The sequence below is a fragment of the Grus americana genome, chromosome 2 (assembly GCF_028858705.1).
Source record: "Grus americana isolate bGruAme1 chromosome 2, bGruAme1.mat, whole genome shotgun sequence".
Classification (NCBI taxonomy): Eukaryota; Metazoa; Chordata; class Aves; order Gruiformes; family Gruidae; genus Grus; species Grus americana.
The window spans coordinates 12544222-12572219 of NC_072853.1; the positions used below are offsets into that span (position 1 = coordinate 12544222).

Sequence of the window (27998 nt, forward strand, 5' to 3'; positions counted from 1 at the left end):
GTGACGGGAGGGCTCGGCCGCGCCGCACGGACCGCCGCCGCCTCCTTCCCTGCGTCTCACCTGCTGGCACAGCTCCCCTCAGGCGGCCGCCGTCCCTGCCCGCAAGGCGCGCCAGCGGCGGGGGAGGGTGAGCGCCGCCGAGCGAGGGTGGCACCGGGTGAGGGGAGGCGGCGGGAGCGGGGGAGGCCGCCGCCGCTGCGAGGTGCTTGGGGGTTGGTCTCGCGCCGCGGTGGTAGCCCCGAGGCGGGGTTCAAACCGTGAGGGACAGCGCGGGAGGGAGGCGGGACCGATCCACCGGGCCGGTGACCGGCCTCGGCGGAGAGGGGTGGGATGTGGTTTAAAGCCCGGTCCGGTGGCGGTGGGGTCTGGGCCCTGCGGGGGAGCTTGCAGCGGCAGTAGTAACGCCCTGCGCCTCGTCCAGCGGGAAGACCGGGCTCCTGGTTCGCTTTTTGGGACAAAAGAGGCACTGACATCTGAAGTTTAATTTCAGTGGTTTGGAAGGTTATTGGTGAAAAGTAAAGTCAACTCATAACTTCCCATAAGTGTTTCTAAACGTAAAAGCTTGGTTTTAGCAGTGCTGCACTCTGTGTCTTGCAGGAAACATGTCAGTAAATAAAACTGACCAGGAAATGCAACCACAGCATGGAAACTGGCCCTTCAGCCATAAATAAAGGAACTCAGCTGTATTCCTTTCCATTTGCTATAGAAGTTTTCCTTGTTGCTAAAGCCTATGATAATCCCTTTGTTTGTATTTTTAAAGTTGCTATTATAAACACATAGCATGGTTTTGCTTTCCTTGCAGCCATCTCCTTGTGTGGTCTCAGTTTCTTCAGTATTTGTGATTGTTTTATTCTTCAATAGTTCTCTTCAAGTTTTCTGGTACTAAAGGTTATGCTTGACCGAGTCAAACAGTATGTGTGCTGAAGGTGAATTCAGTGCATTTGTTTTCATTTTACAAAGCTGTGGATAATTTAGATTTCATAAACAAAGATTTGAGAGTATGCTTAAAAATCCACGTAATCCATTCATAAACTATCAAAAACATGCATGTGAACTGCTCTGTGTGTGGTTTTGTTTTTACAGGTTATTAATGGAGCAGCTAGTTTTGTCATCAGACTCTCTTCTTCAAATAACCTAAAGACTAATGATCAGAATCTGACTGCAGGGCTTCTGTGGCTCTGTCACGTCCAGCTCCACAATGGTTGATTTTCTAGCTGAAAACAATCTCTGTGGTCAGGCAATTCTTCGGATTGTGTCCTGTGGAAATGCCATCATTGCAGAACTTCTGAGACTTTCCGAATTTATTCCTGGTGTTTTCAGGCTAAAGGACAAGGCTGATCAACAGAAGTATGGGGATATCATATTTGATTTCAGTTATTTTAAGGTAAATCCTTTTATTGTTAAACTTCTCCCTAAAGCATCACTGTCCCAGTAGAGCATCAGGGTGCTTCAGGTTATGAAACAGCCATTCTTGATTATTGTGTTTATTACTAGCATTCGTCAGAATTGACTATCATGACTTCCTACTTACTTATTTTTTACCAAAAATTCATCAACTTGAGATGGCAATTGGGATATGCTTGCATGCTAACGTTCCACTTCTGGGCTGTCTTGTATTTTATATACTGAGGCTGATCATACTCAGCCTTATCTTACTCATTTTGGTGAGCAGAAACAGTCTAGGGAAGGTTCTATGCTTAGGCCCCTAGGCAGAACATAAGTATAACCCGTACCTGCATGGGAGTATCAGGGCAAGGAGGAGGCAGCAATTTTAAGTGCATCCATACAAGAGCATTCCAGGTACACGTTTCAAAATGTTTGATGAGTCATCTGCCTTGTGAACTTTAGTGGATACTGATTATATGAGACTTGAGTATTGGATTCTGGTTTTTATTTTCATTATTATTTCCTGCAGAAACTTTCAATTTTGCTTTCACCAGCAGGTTCTGAGCCTGTGCAGTTGGTTGTTTTCCTTTGGAGCAGTACTGTGGGCAGTATGCCCATCTTCCTCTGGTTATCTGTAGCTTATTCTTTGCAGCCGTGAAAACTGCTTTCTGCTTTCCTGTTTGACAGTGCTGTGATTGTTCATTCACTGGACTTGTCACATGTGCTGAATAAACAAATCAAAGAGCAGTGTCCATGAAAGGCCCTTGTTTCCCTTGCAAAAATTAAGCTTCTTGGATTACCTATTTCCCTCTATCATTCTCCAGCATGATTAAGAGGGAAGTACAGAGACTATCTAATCTGATTTCATCTGGATTGTACAATACAAGAAGTGTTAATAGTAAAGCAAGGTGGGGTGGGGTTTGTTTTAGGTTTTATTAGTAATAGTCGTAATTTTCAGGTACTGTGAGCCTTGGATGCTGAAAACCCTCAGCACCAATGATTTTCCAGATACCTTTAGATCTAAGTGCTTTTTAGAAGTCTTTTTACACAAATTACTTGAAAATTTAAAAGCAGGTAGGTATAATTGGTGAGAAATACAATTATCCTTGAAATTGTAAGATTTTTGAATGTTAAGGAGGCACAGCAGTGCTGCTGCTTTTCAGAGTAATCACCCCAAAAATCCATAAAAGACATAAAGCAGACATTAGTGAATTTACAGATATTTTCCCTGCAAATGTGCCATTCCTGTATTCATGATTCTTAGAATTACTTAATGAGAAGAGATTTGAGATTTTGAAAATTCAGGCTGCTTACTTTGTGCATTTGAACTTCATAGGCAGTTTGGGGTCTGCTTTTTATCCTTTGTTTCATGTAGGTATTTTGCACAAAAAGATAAGCAGAAGAACATTTTAAAACCACACTAAAATTGTCAGCTGGGTATTAGGATTATAATATTATATTTTAACTCTGTTTTATGCTATTTTTATGGAGTTTATGTTGACTAAATCCTTTAAGCCATGATCTCATGCTGTCATAAGTGGTCTGTGGAATGATGTTAACAGTATTTTCAATTAAATGTTAATAATATTTTCAATTAAACAGTAACAGTATTTTCATTTACATGGTGATGGTAAGAGCAAATGGAGGTTATGAGAAATGTTGGCAGTAGTAAATTGTTAGAAAAGTCAGGCTCTTCATCCCAACCCTTTTTCAGTTGTTGATGACATAGTTTCTGCATTAATTTGGGGAAGTAGCACTGAACTAGGTCCAGAGTCTGAAAAAAAAACCAAAAACCCGGATCTAATACTTTCAAGCAGTTAAACTGTATGAGAAGGTACTAAGCTTTGTGAGGCCTCAATGTTAGGATTTCTATCTGAGAACTCAATCAGATCAAATGTGTAAAGGAAAAAAATTCCAGCAGGAAGATAGTTAGCACCAGAAAAAGCACATAGTGGGGCTTTACACAAAGCATTAACTATGCTTTTCCATTGGTTATGTAGGATAAATCCTATTTAAAGGCATTGCAGATTGTAACAAAGTGTAAAAAGCTTTTTTATGGAATCAGTGTTCAATCACACAGTAGTTTGCAAAACTACAGATCCTTGTTTTCGGAAGAAATGTTAATTCTGTTGTTGGGCACGCAGTGGTGGTTGTACGTGTTCTGTGTCCTACTGAAGAGAAGTCAGAGGTCAAAGTCAAATACTGTCTCTAAAGATGAATTTCTTTTCTTAGGGGCCTGAGACATGTGAAGGCAAACTGGAAGCCAAACCTGAGTTACTGGATTTAGATGAAGAATTTCGTGAAAATAACATTGAAATTTTGACAAGATTTTATCTAGCTTTTCAGAGTGTACATAAATACATTGTAGATTTAAACAGGTATGGTATCTTAAATACATGTGGATTTTCTTAAAGACTAGATTACGGCTTAGTCTTTATAATGAGAAGCTTTTTCCTTAGAGACCCAATATGCTCACTGTTGAGGCATATTCCTGTGCACCTGGAAACCTGGATTGCTGGAGTGAACGCTAACTCCTACCGTTGCTTACCAGCTTAATATATGACTTGAAAACATTTAACCTCTCTACCTCATTTCCTCAATTGTAAGCTAGAACTAGTTTCTTTTCTTTGTCTTGGAGGTTGACTTGAAGATTTTTTTTAATAAAAGGAGTAATAATAATTTAATAAACTAAGTTTTTGTGGTCTTGCAAAACAGAATATCAGATAGTTAGGTTTTTTCTTTGACTTTCATTGGCATTATTTTCCTAAACTTAATTTTTCAGTGGAGTTGCCGTATTCTCAAGTTTGCTACTCTTACCTGTAAAAAAAACAATATGAAAGGTTCATGAAATACACTTAAGAAAAAGTTCCAGAGAATCTTAAGCCTAAGAATTGTGTTTTGTTATTGATCTTATATAAAAAGATTAATCAAAAGAGTAAATTTTAAACATGACTTTTATTAATACATGGTGGTACTGGAAAATCCTTTAATAGGAAGCAATCTTATTGAGATGAACATACTCTATTTCTAGCTCTACCTTCAAAATTGCAATTGAGATAAATTTATGGTATTTCCAAGAGATAGTTTTGAGATAACTTAAAAATATGACAGTTTTACTAAATTTTGGAGTGGAAGAGGAGCATTTCCTTCTCAGTACTCTGCTCTCAGGCTGTTACCCATCTATACATAGGAGGATTAAGAGGATGTTAGCTGTAAGTTACAGAGTATCCTCCAGTGTCTTTCACGTACACCATCAGGATATGGAAGGAGGCTTTTGCCAAGTGGTTGGCTCTAGCTAGGAGTTCCAGCGTCTCATTTCATAGAAGATCATCTCTTCTTCTTTGTCTGAAAAACTTCATGCTACTTGTACTGGGGAAATGTTCTGACCTGTCTGTTGACTTTCAGAGAAAATCGGCCGGTTGAGTTCTGAAGACATATGATTAGAGCGCAAAATAGTCAATGACCAACTCTTTGTTATGATTCCTAGATATTTAGATGACCTCAATGAAGGAATTTACATTCAGCAAACATTAGAAACAGTCCTCCTTAATGAAGATGGAAAACAGCTTCTAGTAAGTATTGAACAGTTTTGCAATAGTAGAAAATGAACCAACTAGTTCAGTGCCAAACTAGACAAAGATTTAAGTTTACTAAATGCATGGAAATGCTATGACTCACTTTAAGGAGAACAAAGAACAAAAATCTACAGCCTGCTATTCTTCTTACTGTATTGACTACATAGTTGACATTGGGTTAGTTTGCCAGTACGTGTTTGTCTTTAAATGTTACTACAAAATTGTGTTTATGTGATTTACTTCCTTCGTTCTTGCTTTTTCCAAACAGTGTGAAGCGCTCTATTTATATGGAGTCATGCTACTGGTCATTGACCAGAAGATTGAGGGAGAAGTCAGAGAAAGAATGTTGGTTTCCTACTACAGATACAGGTAATGTACATCGGTATGCAGAAGCACTCAAGGCTGAAAGGATGTAACATGCAGTATATTCAGTTAACTAGGTTATTGAATTAAGTTAAATGGAAAGATTGGCACCTTTTTGACCAACTGACTATATAGAGATAGACTGGTAATTCAGCAGAGTTCTCTGAATACCAGTAGAACTCCTTGCATTAGCAGTGTTTGCGGGTCTAGCTGCAAAACTGGAGCAACAGATTTTTCATGCTGTCGCAATAGAAATTTGAAGTCTACTGACAAAAAACTTTCAGCTAAAGCTTTAACGCTGCAAGTGTCAGCTATGAAAGTATCATAGGTTCCCAAATGTGTGAACAAATTGTGGTGAAAAGTCCTGAGTATCTAGATGACAAATGTATTGCAAGTCAGACTTCTTGTAGTTACAGTGCGTGATTAGTCAAATCAATAATGAGTGTCCAGGGTAGGTTGACAGCATCATTGTGTGACAGTTAGGGACTCAAAGGGTATCAGTGCAAATCCTTTCACACACATGAAAAAGGGGGTATCCCGTTCCTGTGCTTCTTTGGCTATGTTTATGCCTCTCAGTATAATGAGAGAGGAGTCTTTAACTCTGGAATGCAGAAGTGAATCAAAAAGGGGAAATCAGAAATGGGGAGAAAAAAAGAAAAAACAACAACCCAGAACAAAACTCCTCCTCTGAATATAAAGCTACTTGTTTCTGTTCCTGAATACAGTTCATTTTTCTGTTTGTGCTTTGTGTGCTTATCTGGGATTCCAGTATGGACATTTATCGGTGTCCTCCTATAATATGGTGACCATTATATTCATAGAGTAAACAACCAAAAATCTCCCAGACCTTAGCATCTGATCATTTTCTTGGAGGAAAGGCACGGTTGCAAGGGGAGGGAGAAGACAAAATGCTCAATTTTCGTTCCTTTCTTTTGTAAAACAGTGCAGCACGATCCTCTGCTGATTCCAATTTAGATGATATCTGTAAATTGCTTCGAAGCACTGGGTACTCAAGCCAACCTGGAGCTAAAAGACCTCCAAACTACCCCGAGAGTTACTTCAGCAGGGTACCCATAAGTGAAACATTCATTAGCATGGTTATTGGCCGCTTGCGGTCAGATGACATTTATAACCAGGTAAGTTACTGTGAGATAAAAGACCAATCTAAAACTAAATATGAAATGACTTCTCAGGTTAGTTACTCAACCATGAAGCCCAGAAAAAAAGTAAATCATGGAATCACGGAGGTTGGAAGGGACCTTTTGTGAGCACCTCGTCCAACCCCCTGGCTCAAGCAGGGTCAGCTAGAGCAGATTGCCCAGGACTGTGTCCGATTGGGTTTTGAGTATCTCCAGAGGTGCAGACTGCATAACCTTTCTGGACAACCTGCTCCAGTGTTTGGCCAATCTCACAGTAAAAACACCCCTTTTTATTTAATGTCTTTAAATCATAAATAATTTGCCACTCTTAATAACTCTTAATTCCTTCAGAGATTCCCATTCTTTTAATTACTGCAAAGAGATTCATCATCCCTTAGTAGATAATGTGTTTAAAAAGGAAAGCTAATACTGCAGTTCTTAACTATGACAATTGTATTAGTAAAAGAAAAATTGAAGCAAAGTATGAGTAATGGCTACTGTATTTACAGTCTCTTCTAATATGACTCCTTTGAGAGATCTTTAACAAAGCATTTGCTTTTGAGCAGGTTTCAGTCTTTAGCATGGACAAGTAGTCTTATTTCTGTAATTATTGGCACACTTTAAGTGAATCCTGGAAAACTGAAGCAGTTTTTAGATGCCAAAAAACCAGCATTTGAAGATTAACGTATGATTGTAAGAAATAAACAAAGGCTTAAGTCTTTAGGCAGGAGTAATAATTTAAAAGTAGGGACCTTATCAAAAACATGCTCACACTATGGACAGACATATTAAGCTTCAAAGGGGAAAAAATGCCTTACAGTACCTATGTACTTTTTCCAAACATAGTACAAAAAGTAGAGTAGAAATCTTAAGCTCAACCCAAACTGAATACAGCCTTTTTTATTGATGACAGTGGCAGAAGCCTCCTGATTTTTCGTACTAGTCTGAACACAACCTAATAAAATAGCCAAATGAAATTAAAGAAAAATAAAATGTTACTAAATAAAAGCAGAGAACTGTTTTCCTAATGACAAATCATTATGTCTTGTTGATATGATTTTGATGACAACTTTTTTGTTAGCACAAAGGTCTTTCAATATATTATCCTATGCATTTTTAAAATGAAAATTCAGTTGATAATTTGAATCTTTTTGATCTTGCTGCTACATGGACTTGGTGAATAATTACATTATTTGCATCTCAATTGCCTGTTACTTCAGTTAAATTAATAGTTGTTTCTATCTGAGATGAACTAAACATATCCAGTTGTTATGAAATACTTATTTCTAACTCTGCTTCTTTCAACTCATCTTAAGCTCTTTGGTTCATCCTTCCTTTGACTCATTTACAGCATATTAATATCTTACTATATCCTGTTAAATTTAGTAGGCATCTACACAGTCAACTTTTATATTCTGTAAAAGATACCTGGTAAATATGCTACATGTGTAAGCATGTCCAGCTTACCCCCATATCCTCTGTGCCTCCTAGTATCTATATAGTGTACTCTTTAATGTGCCCCATAATGTTTGCAAGTGGTTTATGTTGCATTATATGATGTTCTGGTTTTTTCCCTTTTCCTAGGTTTCTGCATATCCGTTACCAGAACACCGCAGCACTGCCCTGGCTACTCAGGCTGCTATGCTCTATGTGATACTGTATTTTGACCCTTCTATTCTTCACACTCAACAAGCAAAAATGAGAGAGATAGTGGATAAATACTTTCCAGATAATTGGGTAAAAAAAATAAATGTATTTTAAAACTGTTCCCTGGATTTAATGTTAGAGGAACAATTTACCTGCTTTTTACAGCATGCATTATGAAAAATAATCATGTCCTAAAACTAAAATAGACTCTTCTCTGGGGAGATTTTACTTTGTTCAGAATGAAGCGGTATGAATCAAACCTTCTAGATAAGTGTGGAAAGCTATCCTTTGAAAGTATCAATTGTCTAAAATGCTTAAATCAACAACTTGAATACCATCATGGTAAAGTGAATCATAGAAAAATGTAGGCTGGAAGGTAACATAGGCATCTTCTAGTCCAGCCTTTTCCTCAAAGCAGGACTAGCTTCAAAGTTAAATAAGGTTGCTTGGGCCTTGTCCAGTTGTTTTGAAAATGTCTCAAATGAAGATCTACAGCCTCTGTGGGCACCTGTGGCTGTGCTTAATGACTCTCAGTTGTAGCTTGTGACTGTTGCCTCTTGTCTTTTCACTGTGTACCTCTGAGATGAGTCTGGCTCTGTCTTATTCATAACTTCCCTTTAGGTAGTGGAAGATTGCAGTCAGATCTCTTCATCTTCTTTCCTCCAGCTTAAGGAAACCCAGGTCCTGTAGCCTCTACTTACGTAGTGGGTCCCATAAGTGTCTTAGTGGCCTTCTACTTGATTCATTCCAGTGTGTCCGTGTCTCTCCATACTGAGGAGTCCAAATCTGGACACATTAATCACTTGCCTCAGTCTGGTAGCTACAGTGTGGCTGACATAGCCTAGTGTGTGGTTAACCTTTGTTGTCATAAGGCTCTATGTCTGATTCATGTTCAGTTTGTCCACCAGGAGGCTTAGGTCCTTTTCTGCAGAATTTTTACATAGGCAGTCAGTTCCCAGATTGTGCTGTTGTAAGGGTTTGATTTTTGTCCTAAGTGCAGGACTTTGTATTTGTTGTTATTAAACTTCACATGGTTTCTGCTGGTGAATTCAACCAGTTTGTCAAGTCTGCTCTGAATGGCAGTCTTGCTCTCCAACAATTCCCCTCCAAACCGATGTTATTTGAAAACTTGTTTAAGGATTCATTCCATGTCATTGTCCAAATAACTTAGAAGCAAAACCTGTCACTCTGTGCAATTCTATAGACCTTTTCAGATGCAGTGATAAAAATGGAATTACTGTGTGTGTCGGTACTGAGATTTAGGATTTCTATCCAGAAGCCCTTGTCTGCAAAAAATGCTACTGAAATAGGCTGGCAGATAACAATAGAGTCCCCAGGTAGTCTATATCGAAGGGAATCAGACTTCACAAAGAAGCTATAAATTGATTTGGGTATCTCTGTTGGTTTCAGATTGTAGTTTTCTGTACCACTAGTGGAACAGTGAACAAAGGAGGGCAGAAACTGTAATGGCTGGCTATTTTACTAGACATGAAAACCCATCAGTTTCTGAAAAACTGCAAGCTTGTTTTAGAAATGATAACTTGACATTGTGAATTTTTGATTATGCCAGCGTTTTTACTCACTTGACTTCATAGTACAAACTTATTTTAAGACGATATATCTTCTTGCGATCAGGTATGGATGAGTTAGCTGTATCGTACAGAATACTTGATTCTTAGGCCGGTTTCAAATCATGGTTAGCCATTGAAGGGTAGCTTTTGAAGGAGCTGTCAGCTGCAGGAAGTAATGAGCTTCACTTCAACAATGAGAGGGATCCTCCTATCAGCAGACCAGTGTGCCATTCGCCTTTATTAGCTTCCTTTTGACACTGTCAGGAGACCTCAAAGGCTGACAGTGTCCCTTTCGATGTGATCACTCCTGGATGGAGGAATATTGGAGCAATAGTGTGACAAAGCTCATAATGCCACAGCTCTATTTATCCTTAATCTGTCAATAACCCAAGACTTCCATTTTTAATCAAGTATCTTACAAACACTTGTAATTCACTACAGTTCTGTATTTTTAATCACACAAACTACAGCTAGGTATCTGAAATCAGTTCCTCTGTGCTCCTCAAAAATCACAGTGTGGAATCATAGTTTTCTTCTGTTTGTGTTCACCATGGAAGACGGTTACATTTCAGTTTTGTCCTTTGGGCATCCTTAGAGTAGGATTCTGATTTTTTTTTCGTCTGTCAGTAATTTCCCCAGTTGTTTTTGTCAGTCTCCTGCATAGCATCATGGAAATGAAAAAGAAATCATAAGTTCATGGAGGGGAAATGTAGAGGTCAAGGATTATTCATAGTGACTGAAACAACTGTAGCTTGTTTTCAGAACTAAGCCTTTAATTAACTGTGTGCCTTTCATTTCAAAGTCTTCTTACTCCTTGATTTCCAAAGGTGGTGGAGTAAGGAGCACAGCTACCAAAAAAGTTTAGTTATCTCATATTCATACCCACAACATACTGCTTTCTACTCATACTGCTAAATGAAAAGTATGTCATCTTCTTCATAAAAATATAAATACAACTTCTTGTTTTCTGCTTCCAATTTTAGGTTATTAGCATTTACATGGGAATCACTGTAAATCTAGCAGAAGCATGGGAACCCTACAAAGCTGCTAAAACTGCCCTCAACTACACGCTGGATCTTTCAAATGTCAAAGAGCAGGTACATAAGCCAGAGTTCACTATTTTTAGCAAGATTCAGGCTGTGTGGGCATGTCAAGTGTATTCTAAGACAACAATAATGTATGGATCTTTTTCTTTTGAATACAATTCTTTGAATTGTATTCAAATACAATACTTTGAGTACATAACTGTGTTGAAAATCTGGTCTTCACAGCATTGCTTGTTTCAGTTCCTCTTGCAGTGTTTGTTTCCCCTAAAAGTTTCAGGGTCGTGACTTAACTGAACAGTTGCTAGCACTCATCACCATGTTGTTCAATATTGGGATGTCTTAACTTGACTGCGGTGTTTGGTCTTTCATAGATAACAGTTTTAGAAGTTAGACATTTATGCTGACAGTGTGGCACTCAGTTTTAAATGGAGCCTCCCAAATTATTTAAACAGTAGACTGGAAAAAGCATTTGATTTAAAAGAATGACACTGTAACATTGCGTGATGCAATACAGTTAGTTCTTTTTATGGGAAGTAATTTTTTCCGTACCTAAAAAACAGTGAGTGATATAGGTTGGTTTGTGTGCAGCAGGATAGTAATTGGGGCATTTTGCTGGATTGATGATAGCTAAATACCTCCTTAGAATCTGACCTCAGTGCTCAGGGAAGAACACACAGAAGCGTCTAATTAGGACAACTATACTATATATTGTCTAGTAAACTTAGGGAATATGAGCAGACATTTTTCCTTAGTCTTTAGGGAAGAAGTTTGCTAAGTAGAACTGACATTTAATTCATAACAAGTATTTCCATTCTGAAATAGATTTTTGTTGTTGTTCTGTCTCGTTAGGCAATAAAATATTAGTACCATTTTTTAGGAATGGTTTCTAGAGAGTACATAAGCAAATATAAGATGTTTACAAGTCTGCTTCCCGTGCAGGCTCTTTGCTTTAAAATTTAGCTTGCATCCTTGTCATGAACTTGCAGTTTATGATACTGCCCGCTAGTAACAATGGTAAGTTTTATAGCACTTTTTTGATCTGTGTGCCCTTGAAGTTCTTGGGAAGCCACAGTCACATTGTTACACAATGTATTCCATTCGATGCAAGGACTATATTAACGCAAGCTTTGTCTATTCTAAGGCGAGTAGATATGCTGCAGTCACTGAGCGAGTGCACACTCAGGTGCAGCAGTTTCTCAAAGAGGGCTGTCTAAGGGAAGAGCTGGTGCTGGACAATATTCCCAAGCTGCTGAATTGCCTGCGAGACTGTAATGTAGCAATCCGCTGGCTGATGCTTCACACTGCAGACACAGGTAAGACTTCGTGCTAGACTTTTATGACAGAGCTGTCAGTCCTGCTATACTGGTGCTTCATGTTACGTCCCCAAGGAAGTTCAGTGTGTGCTGCCATTGAAGTCAGCAGAGTTTCATCTCCTGTTTTCAATAGATTGTTGAGCTGTTCTTTTGCTAACAGTCTCCTAAAGTCTTCGGCTGAAACAGCACACATGCATTTCCTTAATTCTTGTGAGCTAGACACAGATAGAGAAAGTGGTATGAGAAGTCATGATCCTGTGGAATAACACTCTACAGAAAAAGAACTTTATCTTTTTCTGCCTTATCGCTTAAAGCAGCATTCTGGGAGTTTTACCTAACACCAAAAGGAAAGCAGTAGCCAACTTTTTAATATCTTAGTAATTCATAGTTTAAAACCAAGGGGTTTATTCTGTCAAACTGAAATTCAACTGAAACTGTTGAATAATGTCTCTGACGTGAGTTTGGGTCTATAAACTTACCTATTTAGACAGTCTCTTGGTTGAATGCTGTGCTGTCTTTGGGGCTTCTTGGTATGTGAGAGGGCTTCTGTTACACCTCCATGTGTTTTCTGTAATGGTTTCAGAAATGTTGATCTCTGGGTTTGTCAGACAGGTGTACTGAGTTCACGTGTAGTTTGCAGAAGCCAGCACAAGTGTTTTAAGAAGGCTGAAGCACCACAGAAACCTTAATTATTCCCTATTCTAAGGAAGGGTTGTACAAGTGTGGTGAGACGTATGTAAATGGAGAACAAGTGGGGACTTATGTATCAGAGCAAAATGTTTTTGCTTTGAAGGTATTAAAAAAGAGTCTGTTTACAAAGATTGAAAAGCTTAGCCAAATTCTGTAACACGGCGAAATGTGTTCTGTCCATTTTCAGCTTGTGATCCAAATAACAAACGTCTCCGCCAGATAAAGGATCAGATTCTCACAGACTCAAAGTACAATCCCAGGATTCTTTTCCAGCTTCTTCTGGATACAGCTCAATTTGAATTCATTTTGAAAGAGGTAACGTGCTGCTGCCTTCTTCAGCGAGTTCCCCTGAATGGCAGAACAGAGCTGAAGACTTGGAGAGTAATAGTACATTTACCGTACAGTCCACTTATATAAAGAATGATTATTTTGATTTGTTAATCGTGAGGTTTCTATAGAAGATTACAAACTACTATTGCTTGGAAATGACTTTTGCAGTCTTCTGAATAATTGGCAGTTTTCATTCTTACCCAAGGTATTTATATTTACTGAGAATTTTGCATGAACATTCTGATAACAGGCATAATAAAATCTGTTGAAGAAGCTGCTTAAGGTTTTATCCCACCATACTTCTCTTTTTCAGGCTTTCTTTCAGAGACAAAAGCCTGTGTATGTTGAGGATAAGCTGCTAAGAAAATTCTTACACCTATATATGAAGTTCTGCCACTTCTAAAAGATTCCCCATTAATGCTCTGGTACTAACCTGGTAGAATATATAAGAGTATGCTTAACTTCACCTACATGCTTTTTTGAATCAGGTTTCTCTGCATAGGGTGAGATGACTATGCAAAGTATAAGTCAGTATTAGACCAGAGTCTTCTAGGATCTCTAAGCTAAAAAAGTTACTGGATATTTTTATAAGTGACTAAAAATCAACATCTGCATCACACTGTTTTTTAAAATTCATTTAACTGCTATCACTGTATGTCCATCACACTGGCTGTATTTCTTAATGCTTTTAATTTTGTATTTAATATTCTGACAAGATCTTGAAGTTATATAGTAATCACTATAAGTCAGTTCCAGCTGTTTTCAGTATTTTATTTCATCTATTGTAGTTTGCCTTCTTGCCAGTTTCGTAAACCAAATTCTTCATTTTTCAATAGATGTTCAAGCAGATGCTGTCAGAAAAACAAACAAAGTGGGAGACCTATAAAAAAGAGGGATCTGAAAGGATGACTGAGCTTGCTGACGTCTTCTCAGGAGTTAAACCTCTTACTAGAGTGGAGAAAAATGGTAATTATTAAAAACTTGGGGAAAAAAGTAATTTTGGTTTTTATTTCTAAGCCGATATTAAAAGAAAATACATGAGACTAATACTGATAATAAGAAAAATGTTCATGTCCGTCAGCTGCCACAGAGGCCTCTTACATACTGTCTTGTTTAGGTTTTCTGCATATATTCCCGTATGTAAGCCATATTTAGATACCTAATATTTAGATGGCCATATTTTGAAAAATATTTTTATCACTGTATTTACATATGCGAAGTCAGACTATGAAGTGCCAGTTTACTTTTCTATGAATAACGGAGTTCACATTACTGTGTTCTACCTACAAAGAAGTGCGAAGGTCATGCCCATTAAATATGGGATGGCTTAACCTCTCCTCTCAAACCTTCTTTTACTTCTCTTCTGCACTGAGTGATATCTTTCTGATTCTCCAAGTTCTCCAAGGGCTTAAAAGCATCGAATCTGTATTTCTTTCCAAATTTCTTGCTCCGTTTTTTTGAAACATCATCTTTTTTTGTCTTGAACTGATGTAAGAATAAGAATTGTAAATCACTTGTCTTACTTGATTAGGACCACTGCATAAAGTGTCAATGTAAATTGTGATCAATCCAAAGCAACAGAACTTAGAATACAGGCAATTTTCTCACTTGCTTCCACTTAAAAGCACAATTACTCTACTGAAATATTTCCCTTTATATTTTCGATGTCAGCAAACTTGTAGCTAAAGCATAGAAATTGCAACGCTGAGGCAATTAACATTGTAAAACTATTCATAAAACATAAATTTATGATTTATGCTTTATCATCTTTGTATAGATTCTATAATGCCCATTTGTGTTGGGGTTTTTTTAAATGTTATATGTGAAACTTACCTGAGCATTTGCTCCTTTACAAGTCTACATGTTGAATGACTAGAAATGTAGGATATTATTTAAAAAGCCTTCATCTTACTCTTACATAGCATTGGATTTTTGTTTGTTTGTTTATTTTGACTAGCAAGTTCCTTGTGTCTCTGATGCTTATCATACATGCAAAGATTTGACTGAATTTTTCTTGTTCTTACATAGAAAATCTTCAGGCTTGGTTCAGAGAAATCTCCAAGCAAATCATGTCTCTAAACTATGATGATTCCACTGCAGCAGGCAGAAAAACTGTGCAGCTAATACAGGCACTGGAGGAGGTATGGCCAAGAAATTTTGAGATAAATTACCTTGTCCTTTTGAAAAATAGCATTTGACACACATGCACTGACTTCCGATAGATGAGTTACAAAACAGATCTGCATTTTAATGATTGTTAAGTCTGTAGATCTTTGCAGTTTTATGTATACAATCAGCAGGACTTGCTTATAGGCCTTGTGATTGTAAAGTAAGGAATATAGCATGAAAAATCACGCCACCTGCAGCTGAGGATTAGTAGGGATTTTTGAAAAAATTAATTCAATATTAAACATTATTCGGCAACTCATTTTGTTAGGGATTCTGAATATAAATTCATTAGAAGCTCGAGAGGGTAATCTGAAACGCAAAATAAAAATACCCGTATTTGTTATGGGTACATATCTTCTACTTCCAGGGTATAAAAGACTACTGAGTATGGTGTTTCACAGTACACCTCTTCAAGTAACTTTGTGAAATTTATTATTTAACACACTGTAAAGTAGACCAGGATTTGTTAAGTGTCTTACTGTAATATCATCCTGAAGAAATGTGTCAGTTTACTAATTCTGTGTGTATTGCTGTCCTTAAAGATGAACAGAAAAAAAGAGGTGGGTGGTTTTATGGCATTTGTTTGTTTTTTAAATATAGGTCCAAGAGTTTCACCAACTGGAAACCAACCTGCAAGTTTGCCAGTTTCTGGCTGACACCCGCAAATTTCTCCATCAGATGATCCGAACTATCAACATTAAAGAAGAGGTCTTGATCACCATGCAGATAGTTGGTGATCTTTCTTACGCTTGGCAATTAATTGACAGGTATCTTAGCCGGAGCTTTGTCTTCTAAGTCAGCCATCATTTGTGAAACTTGGGGGAAATAACAGGCATGAATATTATTAATACTATAAACTTTCCAATTCAAAAACAGTCTTGAAGCCTTGTTCTATGAGAAGTTGTGAGTATTTAACTGTCCTCAACTTGAAGAAGAATTAACAGCCATCCTTGTCATGTTGTTAGCTGCATGTTAAGTGATACTGTAACTTTTTACTGCCTGTCCTGTTCTAACTATAACAATTTTGTTAAGCTTCTATCTCCAGCCTTTCGTCTAGTTAAGTGTTCTACAAAATACTGGGGTTCCTGTTTCAACCAAAAAACAAACAAGGAAAGACAAATGTTAGAGAACTCCTTCTCCATGGTGTGTTTTTGCTGAGCTGCTACTTCATTTCCTTGGCTGTTAATGGTCCCTGATGCCCTCTTCTTTTGCCCCACCTACCCCTGCATCTTACTGGTTTTTTCAGCCAATATCTCTTCAGACCAAAATCCTCCTTTAGCTAATTTCTTTAGTGATGTCCTGTGCCATTTCTAGTTTACACTGGTGCTGGTGACATATGATTTAAGAGCTGAAAATAAGAATTTCAGGGGAAGAAGCTGATTTGTTTTGTTTGTTTCCTACCCCAGCTTTACATCTATTATGCAGGAAAGCATAAGAGTCAGTCCATCTATGGTAACTAAACTCAGAGCCACCTTCCTAAAGGTAAGTATGAACACCAGTGAATGTACTTGAACACTGCAGGTCAACCAAAGCATTTCTTAAATAAACCTTAAGGCTGTGAAGTCACAAAAGAGTCAAAACTTCCTTTTACCAACATTTTCTATATCCAGATTTTTTAGACTGTATTAAATTAACTCAATGTTAGTTTTAAAGAAAATAAAACCAAGTTATGCATGGTTTTTTATGCAACCAATCGTATTGCTGCTGTTAGGCACATAAGTCTCATCATCCAGCCTCTACTCATTGTGGTTACTTGCTGGAGACATTGGTGCACAGATGGAATCCTCTGCGTATGTATCAGAGGAGGCTGAAGGAATTACAAAAGTTATGTTGGCTATGTCCTTTGTCTGTCACGATGAAGATCTGTCATCAGATGAAGCTATTGTCTGTAGAAATAAGAATGGCAAATAGTGTGGCGGGGGGGGCTGTAAAATTACAATGAGAAAAATATCTCACTGTTAAGATTTCAAAAATGAACAAGGGGAATGTAGCATTATAAATTGTTGGACTTCTTTGACTTTTAGCAATTTTTTTTTCTGTTGGCAAACCTGATGTTGTAACACTGTTCTTCGGGAAGGATCTAGTGCTTTGAGTTGTGGGTTAAGAGCCTAAGCAAGAGAGTCCAAGCATGGAAATTATATTAGAAAAACAGATGTGAAGTTAAAATGTTAACTTTATTTCTAGCTTGCTTCTGCTCTTGACTTGCCGCTTCTCCGCATCAATCAAGCAAACAGTCCTGATCTTCTCAGTGTATCACAGTATTATTCTGGTGAATTGGTTTCCTATGTTAGAAAGGTAGGCATTTGAAGAGACATAATTGTGTTGTTCTCTAATTACTTTTCCTTAACTGAAGACTTATTACTTTTAATGAGAATATACTGACTGTGTTTCTTCTCTCATTTATAAAGGTTCTACAGATAATTCCAGAAAGCATGTTTACATCTCTTCTCAAAATTATAAAGCTTCAGACTCATGATATTATTGAAGTGCCTACTCGCCTTGATAAGGACAAGCTACGAGATTACGCTCAGCTTGGACCACGATACGAGGTGCAGTTAAAATAGGGAATTCTGAAAAAGTATATCTTATAGGTGGCCAACTTCAGCCTAAGTTTAAATAGGTACAGCTGCACAGAGTTATACTTTAACAGTGAACTTGGATTTGGTGACTGAGTAAGAATTAAAATTGAATACTGTTATCATGAGTATACCTTAGGTTTCCGCAGGATAGATGAGTAACTTTCTGTCTTCTGTTTGTAAAAGTTTAAACTTTTGATCTTGTAGAAAAGGAGAGGAAAACTAAATATATTTATAAATGAGGGTAAAGATTTTTGGATTATTTAGGGGGAGAAACCCTAAAAACCTGAGTCTGAAATGAAACCCTCCACATTTGAAATGCTTGTTCTGGGAGAAGGTCAAAGAATAATCCAGCAGGGTTAAGCTTTTTGCTGCCCTAAAAGGTGAAGAATGGGTGGAGGCACATTGATTTCATCAGAGAAAGCTGCAATTGCTCGTTGGCTTTTTGTCTGTGGGTTTTTTTCTGCACCGTTATCAGTCTGGAAGAGTGACCAAACATTAAAATTATTTGGGTTTATTTTTAATAGAGGAAGATGAGGAGCAAAAACCTGAGTAGACCAGTAACTCTTTCCCTCAAAGAATATATCTTTTCACACTCCAATTGTCAGTTAAGGTGCCAGCTTTTTCCAGCAGTTTTTGCCAAAGTGCTCGCTTATTAGTTGTTTTATGCAAACAAGCTGTGGTCTCTGATTAAGCTCATGTTCAGACCTGAACTCTAGATTTAGACTCCCCCATTAAATTTTAAAGTCAATTTATTTTGTGCAGGGGTAGGAATGGAGGAGGAGACAGTATTCAGTATTATTTTATTTTGAGAAAAATGTTTATTTAATTTGGGAAACTGTTCATCTCACGCAGAACCTTTTTGCTTCTGATTTCTGTAGAATTGTCAGTCTGAACTGTGTTGTCTCTATTCTATATTGTAAATGTCTTAAAGGCAAAGACTGGCTTGTCTGAACTCTGAGCATAAGGATGCTCAACTAATAATTTAGAACTAAGAGAACGTGCTACTATATTAAATCAGTGGAACTATTGAAGTGGACTCATTGCTGGCAGCAGGCTTTATTAGAGAGCAACTACTTCAAGCTGTGTCCCTAGCCTGCTGAAAGTACAAACTTAGAGTTCTGTCCATGATGTTTGGTACACACATGATACAGCCAGCTAGGTCTTTCCTCCCATAATCTCTGTAACACCTCTGAGAGGTACCTGTTCATTCCTTACAGGTAACACACCTATATTGATCTAATTAAAAGAAATTTTGTACTGTAAGTCTTGAACAAGATTGAAATTGAAAGTATATCAGTGCAAATTACTTCAGTCTAAACCAGGAAGCCACCACTGGGAAAGATGTTTATCTTTTTAGAGTAATTATTTGAATGTATTGAATCACTTCAATAAATTGTATTTTCTCTTTCTGTTAAAGGTTGCTAAGCTAACCCATGCAATTTCAATCTTCACTGAAGGCATCCTCATGATGAAAACTACTTTAGTTGGTATCATCAAGGTAATGTTCTATTATTCCAGCAGGAAAAAGTCATTTGGTGGCAATTAGCACTTTAGCACAGATATTTCAGCACATTAAGCAAGACCTTGAGGAAAAATAAAAAGACAAGAAAAAATAAGTTTGCATACAAGTTTTCAAATGGTGATGCCTAACTTGGCATCCAGATAAGAACTGTATTATTTAAGGTTGTTAAATACCCAGAGTTCTCATTTGTACATAGATTCATCAACCTTAATTGATTTTTTTTTTATTTTTTTAATTTCTACTGGAAAATTGACTGCAAGCTTTTCTAAAGAGCTGTTTCTTCCTTTGGCAAAGACTGGTCTTCCTACATTAAGATATCTCTTTCAGGACATCAGGACCAAGCATTCTTGAAGAAATACACGCTTCTGAATGCATTCTGGCTTTTTATAATTGTGCATTAACAGTGGATCATTAACAAAGGTTGAATATGGGATCTACAAACCTTTACGATTCAACTTAAATTATTCCTTTGTATCTGGTGGAAGTATTTAAATACTTATTCTTTGGACAAGCACTGGTGGGAAAATGCATCTGTTAGCACTGTTTTTCTGTTACATCATAAGTATTTAGTAGCTTTCTTGGTACAAACAAAATCCTTTTTTTTTTTTTAAATATCTTTCTGACTTTCAGGAAAAAAAATGTTTCTTCTCCTTAGGTGGACCCAAAACAGTTACTAGAGGATGGAATAAGGAAGGAGCTAGTAAAGCGGGTAGCTCTAGCTCTTCACAGGGGCCTCATCTTTAATCCTAGAGCCAAGGTGTGTAACAGCTTGATTTTATTTTATTTTTTTATGTATCTTGGGTTTGCTGGGACCTTTTTTATTGGAACATCTACTAGAAAATAATTCATACTTTTCTGTACAGATTTCCTTTTTCTAAAAGTACACTTTTTGAACTTCTTAAAGGTTGTTTGGAATGCCTTGTTTGATGTTAAAATGAGTTTATAAACTGCTAAGAGTACATAGAATTCAAAAACTTATTTTTATTCTATTGCCAAGTGTCCTGTCAGTTCTGAGTTCACAGTTCTGTCTTTGTCTGTGACAACTGATGACAACATATGACATGTAAAAGCCAGGTAAATGTAGAAAGGCAATGGTAGAATAAGGAGTATGACTCCTTGTTTTGATCCTGTCCAGATTCTTGAGTCTCCCGGATCAATCAATAGTACAACTGAAGCCTAAAATAAACATTAAAAGCAGGAGGAAAAAATATTTAGTAAGAAGAACTACTTCAGATATCAAACAACCTTTGATAAATTTCTCAATGTTTTTCGGTTCTGCCTGGAGCATAGTGAAAGGCATTTAGAGGCCTTACACATTTTCTTTGTATTCCACCTGTTCCCACTGTTGGATTTTTTTGGGTTTGTTTGTTTTTGTTTTATTCATAGCCAAGCGAACTAATGCCCAAACTGAAAGAAATGGCGGCCACAATGGATGGGTTCCATCGATCATTTGAATATATCCAGGATTATGTCAACATATATGGTTTAAAAATTTGGCAAGAGGAAGTGTCTCGTATTATTAACTACAACGTGGAACAGGAGTGCAATAACTTCTTAAGAACAAAGGTGCTTGTCAAAACCAAGAATGAGTAAAAAGTTGATAAATGTGTTTATATTTGGATGTTAAAGCTTGTGACTGATGGAGCGTATGCACCCCATTGTGCACAGTGCATACTTTAATGACTTCAATTAAATGTGCTAACTACTGTGCAAAACATCTACCCCAAGGTTTTTCTGAATGATTTCAGCATCCCCCGTTGCATTAGTTGTACATCAGAAGAGCCAAGTACCCCAAACAGAATATTTTAATATCTCTTGCCAGTGAACAATATACTTCCTCTCTTTCTCAAAGAAAACAGAAAGTAACTTCTGAATCACAGTAGTCCTCTCTGTATCTATTGTTAGCCATGAGAACGCAGGCTTAGAAAGGTTGCAGTAGTTACCAGCTTTTTTGTGATATTTCACAAGTGGTGGAGTGAATAGATCTTAAATTTAGCTAACAAAATGGTGGCTAGTCTTGCCGCAGAAAAGAGCGGATGGAATTCTCACCAGGAGTCTAGGTAGTTCTCTCAATCTCCACCCTTATCTTCTGTTTGCTCTTTGTCATAAGACTCCTTCTTCTCTTTGCTTTATTCTGTCTTTATAGTCTTCTGCTGTGTGTAACTTACAATATTGTTTTACGGTGTACTACTTCGAAATTAAACAAAAGGAATAAAATTTCTAAGCGAATTAAAAACGTTTACTGCTATTGCAAATAACTCTAAAAATTGTTTTTCAGATTCAAGACTGGCAAAGCATATACCAGTCTACTCATATTCCTATACCAAAATTCACACCTGTGGATGAATCTGTAACATTTATTGGTCGGCTTTGTAGAGAAATCCTGAGGATCACAGACCCAAAGTAAGTACTGCGTGTTACAAGCTTGTATTATGGTGCCATACATCGGATTGCTCCAGTTCCACCATATACAAACAAAATACACAACAAATAGTTTTTCCTTAGCTGTCATATCTTTCTCTAAAACCAAATTTATCCAATCCATCCTGTACATTTTAAATATTAGTCTACAAAAGCTGTGATTTTAGTCTAGGAAGGAAAACAGCGTGCTACACAAATGGAGGAGGGAGAAACCAGGGAAGGGTGACAGAACCCTTGCAGAGAGAGGAGTAACTAAACCTCACCTGAGATACTTCAAAACTCTAATCTCGGCCTGAATAAGATAACTCATTACTCAGATTATCACAGGAACTGTCTGCAGCTTATTCTGAAGTAGTTGTTTGTTTATTTTTTCCTCAGAATCACGTGTTACATTGACCAAATGAACACCTGGTATGATATCAAAACTCATCAGGAAGTAACCAATAGTCGTCTCTTCTCAGAAATCCAAGATACTTTAGGTACCTTTGGTCTCAATGGTTTAGACAGGCTGCTGTGTTTCATGATTGTAAAGGAGCTGCAGGTAATTTTTGAACTTTGGTTTCTCAAGGTCACGATGCTTTTATTGTTTCATATTTCAGTTACAGATATAATTATGGAAGTTGGTACTCCTGAATAAACGGTGCTTTGTAACAGAAGGCTATGCATTACACTGAACAGTGGTTTGCAAGGAATGCCTTTTGAAGGTGTACGCGTTGTGTACGCTCAAAAGTTGATCTCAGGTTAACTTCTATTTTTCTATCTAGATATCAACAAAGAATTAGATTGTTGATGATATCAACAAAGATTAGATTAGTCTGGTATGATATAAATAAGGTGTCGGTTCTATGGAATGACTGGTTCCTCATACCTCTCTCTGAAACCAAGGTGTTTTTTTTCTGAGAAGAATTCAGCCCTAGCCTGGTTAAAGATTTTAAGGAAAATAAGTATTGATGAAGACGATTCTTCCTCAAAAATTGAATTAATGGTTGTCTACAGTGGATATTCTATATTGATGGAGGGTTCTGCTAATTGTCCTAATGCTGCTTAGCATAACTCAGAAAAGCACAAAGTCTAACTACAGAATTCCCCAACTCTTCATGTGTGGAAATATTCTTTCCCTGCTGTTAGAAAATGTGACTTTTGTAGCACCAAGATTAAGCATAAAGTATATGTGTAAGGATTTTACTTATTTCTTTCTTTTATTTAGAATTTCCTCAGTATGTTTCAGAAAACTATATTGCGTGACAGGACAGTACAGGATACCTTAAAAGCACTTATGAATGCTGTCAGTCCTCTCAAAGGAATTATAGGTAAGTGCTTACTGGTTAAGACGGGAAAAAGCCATTGTACACTTGCATTTATTTCTCTTCTTATTCTCTTTTTAATGCCTCACCCTTCTTCTTTTCTCAGCAAATTCAAACAAGGTTTATTCCACAGCAATTGCAAAAACTCAGAAGATCTGGACAGCATATTTAGACTCCATAATGAAGGTAGGTTTACTTGACTTAGTGATATGAAGAATTCACTCTAGGCTCTTTGGTTAAATACTTTAATCTGCTTATTTTACAATGTTGTATTATATCAACCTGGAATCCTGTAACATCACAAGTGAAGCAGGCCTGGATTTATGAGAGCTCCTGAGTTTCGTTTCTATGGACAGCTCACACTCCACAAAGTGCTCAGCGCTCAGATTCATGTGTAATAGTTTGCCAAAAATGGAGTCCGGCACTGGAGATCTGGTCTGGGAAGACCGGGTTAGCGCTCAGCATCAGGAGCTCTGCAACTCCCCACAGTGCCTTGTGAACATAATGTACCTAAGCATAAAGTTCGGAGCAGCAGCATTTCCTGAACTGGCCTTGTTCACACAGAAGGCAGTCTACTACGCCAAAAATTTAAACAAGCTATCGTGTTAACATGACTGTTTATCTTGTCTTTGTAATGAAGTTTTGCGACTCGTGTTTTTCAGAGTGTTGTGAATGTTTTTTATGTTACTGAAGAGAAGAGGAAAGGTCAGGGAAGGGAGGGGAAGGTTGACTGCAACAAGCCTTTCAGTTGGTTTTTATCCCAGCCATTGCTGACCCTAAGGTCTAGGGAGAGGTGGGGAAAAGAGTACGAACATTTTCACTTTCCAATGAAAGACAAGCAAGTAACTGTGGTTTTATACCCGTTACCTTTTTAGTGCCCTCTTCACACTGCCTGTATTTGCTGCTGTGAACTGCGTGTAAATCTTGAGCGCTGTGACTGCTCCTCTCCTCTGACGGCACTGCGCAGTCGGGGTCCGTCAGTTCCGACTGCAGGCAGTCTGCATCAGGGCTCTGCTACCAACATGAGGAAGTAGCTCCAACCTCTCCGTATGTCCCTGCTTTGGGCAGCCCTCCTAAGGCTGTTAGGTGTAATGAGGACTTGGTGTAATCTATTTAGCTGTAAATTGTTACTCATTAAGTTTTTCCTTAGTTTGACTTTACCCTTCTTTTGTTGACCTTCCATGTAACATCCCACCCACTCTTTTTTTGTTTGTTTGTTTCAACAGGTTGGTCAAATGCAGATTTTACGACGACAGATTACCAATGAATTAAATTATTCCTGCAGGTTTGACTCCAAGCATTTGGCTGCTGCTTTGGAAAATCTCAATAAGTAAGAAGCAAAATGCGCTGAAGAGCTGCATGTATCAGTGTGATGTAATTAGTATCAGCTCAGCAATCCTTAAAATCGAAACAATGGCAAAATATGGAGTCTGATTGTGTTCACGGCTTTGTTGATAAGCATTTGAATTTGAACCCAACAAAAACATTAAAAAATAAATAACTTGACAAGTAGTATGTGTGAACACGCTAGTGACAGCGTAGCTTCTAATTTCATTTGGTTATACCTGGATTTGAGGTCATATTTGGATGAGAAGTAAGAACAGTGAAAATGTGTGGTGCTGATTTTGAAACAAATACAATGTTTGTAAAAAGATATTTCAAAAAAGGTAGTTTACTCTTGCTTGTAACCATTTACAGGTTTTGTGACTTTAAAGTTTTAAAATTAATATGACGTGGCATTGTGTAAGGTTTATTTGGGGATAATTTAAATAAGTATTTAATATAATCAATTTATTTTCCTTTTAGAGCAATACTGGCTGACATTGAAGCACATTATCAGAACCCATCGCTACCTTATCCTAAAGAAGACAACACTCTTTTGTATGAAATCACAGCTTATCTGGAAGCAGCTGGCATTCACAATCCATTAAATAAGGTCAGGCCTACATTCCAGTACTTGGTACAGTTTGCTTTTTCTATATTATTGATTATTAACTGAGAAAAAAATTAATATGTGGAAGAACTGTGTTCCTCTTTTTTTTTTTTTCTCCCTCAGATCTACATAACAACAAAACGTCTGCCGTATTTTCCCACTGTCAACTTCCTATTTCTCATTTCCCAGTTTCCAAAACTTCAGTACAACAGAAATTTAGGTATTGTATAAGTTGTTTGTCTATATCTGTTGAAAACCAATGTGAAATTATAGAGAATATAGTAAAATTGTCTGCATAGAGAATACTCGGTTTCTAACTTTAGTCCATCATGTCCAGGCAGGATTGTTATAATATTGAAGCCAAATACGATGGTGTAGGAAACAGAATCCAAACTTCTGATTTTCTCTTTCCATCCTGTGCCTTAGTTAATACTATTAAGCCATTTGCTATAGAAGAAATTCAGTTGTTACATTTTAATTTTAATGTGTGGGCAAGCAGAAGGGGAGGCACAGCAAAAAACCTCATGACAGTTTTGCCTCTGCTATAAAGAAAATGTTCTGGTTTATAAATGTGTTGGTTTGGGGGTGTTTTTCTGTGCAGGAGTGGTGTGCAAGCGGCCAGCTGATCAAATTGACTGGCTTCCTTTAGTTCTGGGACTCCTTACCCTGTTGAAACAGTTTCACTCAAGATACACAGAACAATTTCTGGCTCTGATCGGTCAGTTTATTCGTTCAACGATGGAACAGTGCACAAGGTATCCATGTTTTACTTTTTCCCTAAGTATCACCTCTGTGAAGAGGGCTTCAATGGTATTATCACTGCTTTTTCAGTATGTTTTTCTAGCAGAGTATATTTGACATAAAAATAACAGTATATTTTACTAAATGTAAGATTAAAATACTATTTCTTTTTATAATGTCATCACATGGTATCTAATGGAAACGGTGTTATTTGGAAGCTGGCATTTTCATGTAATTTTATCCAAATAACTGTAAGAGTATGATCTTCCCGGTTGTTTAATTTTAGCCAGAAGATACCAGAAATGCCTGCTGATGTAGTGGGTGCCCTCATGTTCCTGGAAGATTACATTCGCTACACAAAGTTACCAAGAAAGGTAGGAAGGAATTCCATGTTTGCTCTATGTAGCACTAAGCAGGAGTCCTGTTCAGAGGAGCTCAGTCTTGGTTTATGCTGTAGTTGCACACTAGCAGTTCGATCATGCTTATCTGTCTACTCTGGAACATGGCATCATCTGTAAATGAATATCCAAAATAATGGACTTGTTAAGCTTGTCCAAAAAGCAGTCTCGGCCCTTTTCAGGTGTTCTGTAAAAGACTGCCAAAAGGAAATACAGATGGAAAATCCGTTGCCCAATAGGAATGGGTCATAATGAATTCCTTTACCCTGTACGAACTACAAATTGTATTGCTTGCATACTTTATGTAACTATTCTGATAATAGTCATAGTATCCTTATGGAAAACTTGTTTTCTAGAAAATAGGGGATAAAAAATATAGAAAGGATTTAAACTTTGTGTGGATTTAAGAAGAGTCTGTTCTGTTTAATCTTCAGAGAGCATGTACATTGCTGGGCACCTTTGGGAAGGAAGGAAGTTCCAAGATGTTGCAGAATTAAGTACTAACAAACTTAGCAGTATTCTAAATGCAGGGCAAAAAGCTGTTTAGTAAGTCTCCAGGCCTTGATTTCCTTCCCTTCCTGCCAAAGCATGGCATCCCATTTATTTCACGTGCAAGGGAACTTCTGAAAGTCTGAGCTTGTAGAGAGACTTTATTTTAGGGTTAAATGCAACTTAACTGCATTTGAAGATGATATATTACTTATATGTGGTATTAAAAATAAGTCATTATCCTATTTGCTATAGGCCATACCTCAGTGATTCTTGAATAAGCCATTTCCCAGCTAATACTCATACCAAAAAGAGAGAGATTCTTCCAGTTTCTCTCTCCTTTCCAGCCCATGGTGCAATGTAGTAGAAATTCCCCGTGTCAGCCTTGCAGCTGCTGTGCCTGGTACCCGTGCGAGCCTCTGCTCCGCCTGGTGCCGTGTGGGTGTCAGCGCTCCTCCAGCCCTACACAGTACTGGTGGTCCGGGCAGTTCCTCGCGGCCCAGCACCTGCCTTAGCACCTGACGTGGTGCTCTTCCTCGCTTTGTGCGCCCGCCAAGAACGTGTCGAGGAGCACATCCTACAGCCAGGGCGGTTCAGGTCAATAGTGGTGTGTGCTCGATGTGTAGGTTACTTATGCTCGTTAATGGATGAGTGGAGCATGCACGTGAGGGATTTTCTTCCTGTTTAACTGCTTTCCTGTTTACTTTAGGTGGTTGAAGCACATGTGCCTAGCTTCATCTTTGATGAATTCCGAACTGTACTGTGAATATGGAGAAGGACCAAGTTTTTCCCCCAGACCCAAAAAGGGGAGTCAGGGACAGAGGATGAGACAAGTCCAGCTTTTCAGAACTGTATCGTGTTTGTGTTTTAAGGCAGTAGCTACAACTGTCTCTCTGAAATGTAACCATCAGCACGATATAATTAACACTTGTTTAAATCTTGGCATGATAACGCAATTTGTATCTCATCCAAACTGTACATTTTGTACTGCACATTATAAATGCTGTATGTAATTGTTTATGTATAAATCATTTAGGTTTTTGTTCTGAATTTTGACTTTTGTATCACAAATAAACAATGAAATGGGAAATAAAGGTGCTGGATAGTTTGACAGGACTGATGATTCCAAAGTGTCAATTTTCCTGTTAAAAGAACCATTAGTGAGACTGAATATACAGTGAAGAGAGGTTTGGTGTCTGCCTCTGTACTGCAGAAAGTTAATTTTCCTCTTTAGAGGATAGAAAACTAATTAACTGTCCATAGCTCAGAAGTCATGTCATGCTATTTAAAGGCACAAATATTTTTTCCAGTACAACTGTACCATGACTAATGCTGGGGGAAAGGTGTTTATTCAGGTGACTTTCAGTCCTGATATGAAACCA

General features: G+C 37.7%; 2 protein-coding genes across 4 annotated transcripts in view; one reads left to right on the forward strand and one right to left on the reverse strand.

Moving 5' to 3' along the window:
• The window catches only part of NSMCE2 (NSE2 (MMS21) homolog, SMC5-SMC6 complex SUMO ligase), a 140328-nt gene extending 140130 nt beyond the window's left edge, over positions 1 to 198 (reverse strand). Inside the window, exon 1 of the mRNA XM_054814050.1 lies at positions 61 to 198. The gene's annotated coding sequence lies outside the window, so the exon portion shown is untranslated. The remainder of the gene's footprint in view (positions 1 to 60) is intronic.
• WASHC5 (WASH complex subunit 5) lies at positions 1 to 27732 on the forward strand. Of its 3 annotated transcripts, none has more exons than XM_054814045.1 (29): positions 1 to 157; positions 1084 to 1384; positions 3619 to 3764; positions 4874 to 4958; positions 5230 to 5330; positions 6268 to 6460; positions 8048 to 8200; positions 10665 to 10778; positions 11869 to 12040; positions 12918 to 13045; positions 13897 to 14026; positions 15089 to 15201; positions 15830 to 15996; positions 16636 to 16711; positions 17414 to 17524; positions 17638 to 17778; positions 19226 to 19306; positions 19986 to 20087; positions 20717 to 20896; positions 21609 to 21733; positions 22130 to 22292; positions 22959 to 23061; positions 23162 to 23241; positions 24282 to 24385; positions 24862 to 24991; positions 25112 to 25208; positions 25590 to 25743; positions 26016 to 26103; positions 27326 to 27732. In XM_054814045.1, the coding sequence occupies exons 2-29, from the start codon at positions 1199 to 1201 to the stop codon at positions 27380 to 27382; spliced, it is 3480 nt and encodes a 1159-aa protein (XP_054670020.1). In that variant the 5' UTR covers positions 1 to 157; positions 1084 to 1198; the 3' UTR covers positions 27383 to 27732. The 3 variants fall into 3 exon arrangements, with proteins under 3 accessions (XP_054670020.1, XP_054670023.1, XP_054670024.1); XM_054814048.1 differs by having other exon boundaries at positions 5 to 127; XM_054814049.1 differs by having other exon boundaries at positions 110 to 202.
• Positions 27733 to 27998: the final 266 nt, after the last annotated feature.

Coding starts and splice junctions, on each gene's coding strand:
- WASHC5 (XM_054814045.1), top strand. CDS start 1,199: ATGGTTGATTTTCTAGCTGAAAACAATCTCTGTGGTCAGGCAATTCTT. Junction 8,201..10,664: donor AATACTTTCCAGATAATTGG/GTAAAAAAAATA, acceptor TTCCAATTTTAG/GTTATTAGCATTTACATGGG. Junction 20,088..20,716: donor TCTTTAATCCTAGAGCCAAG/GTGTGTAACAGC, acceptor TTTTATTCATAG/CCAAGCGAACTAATGCCCAA.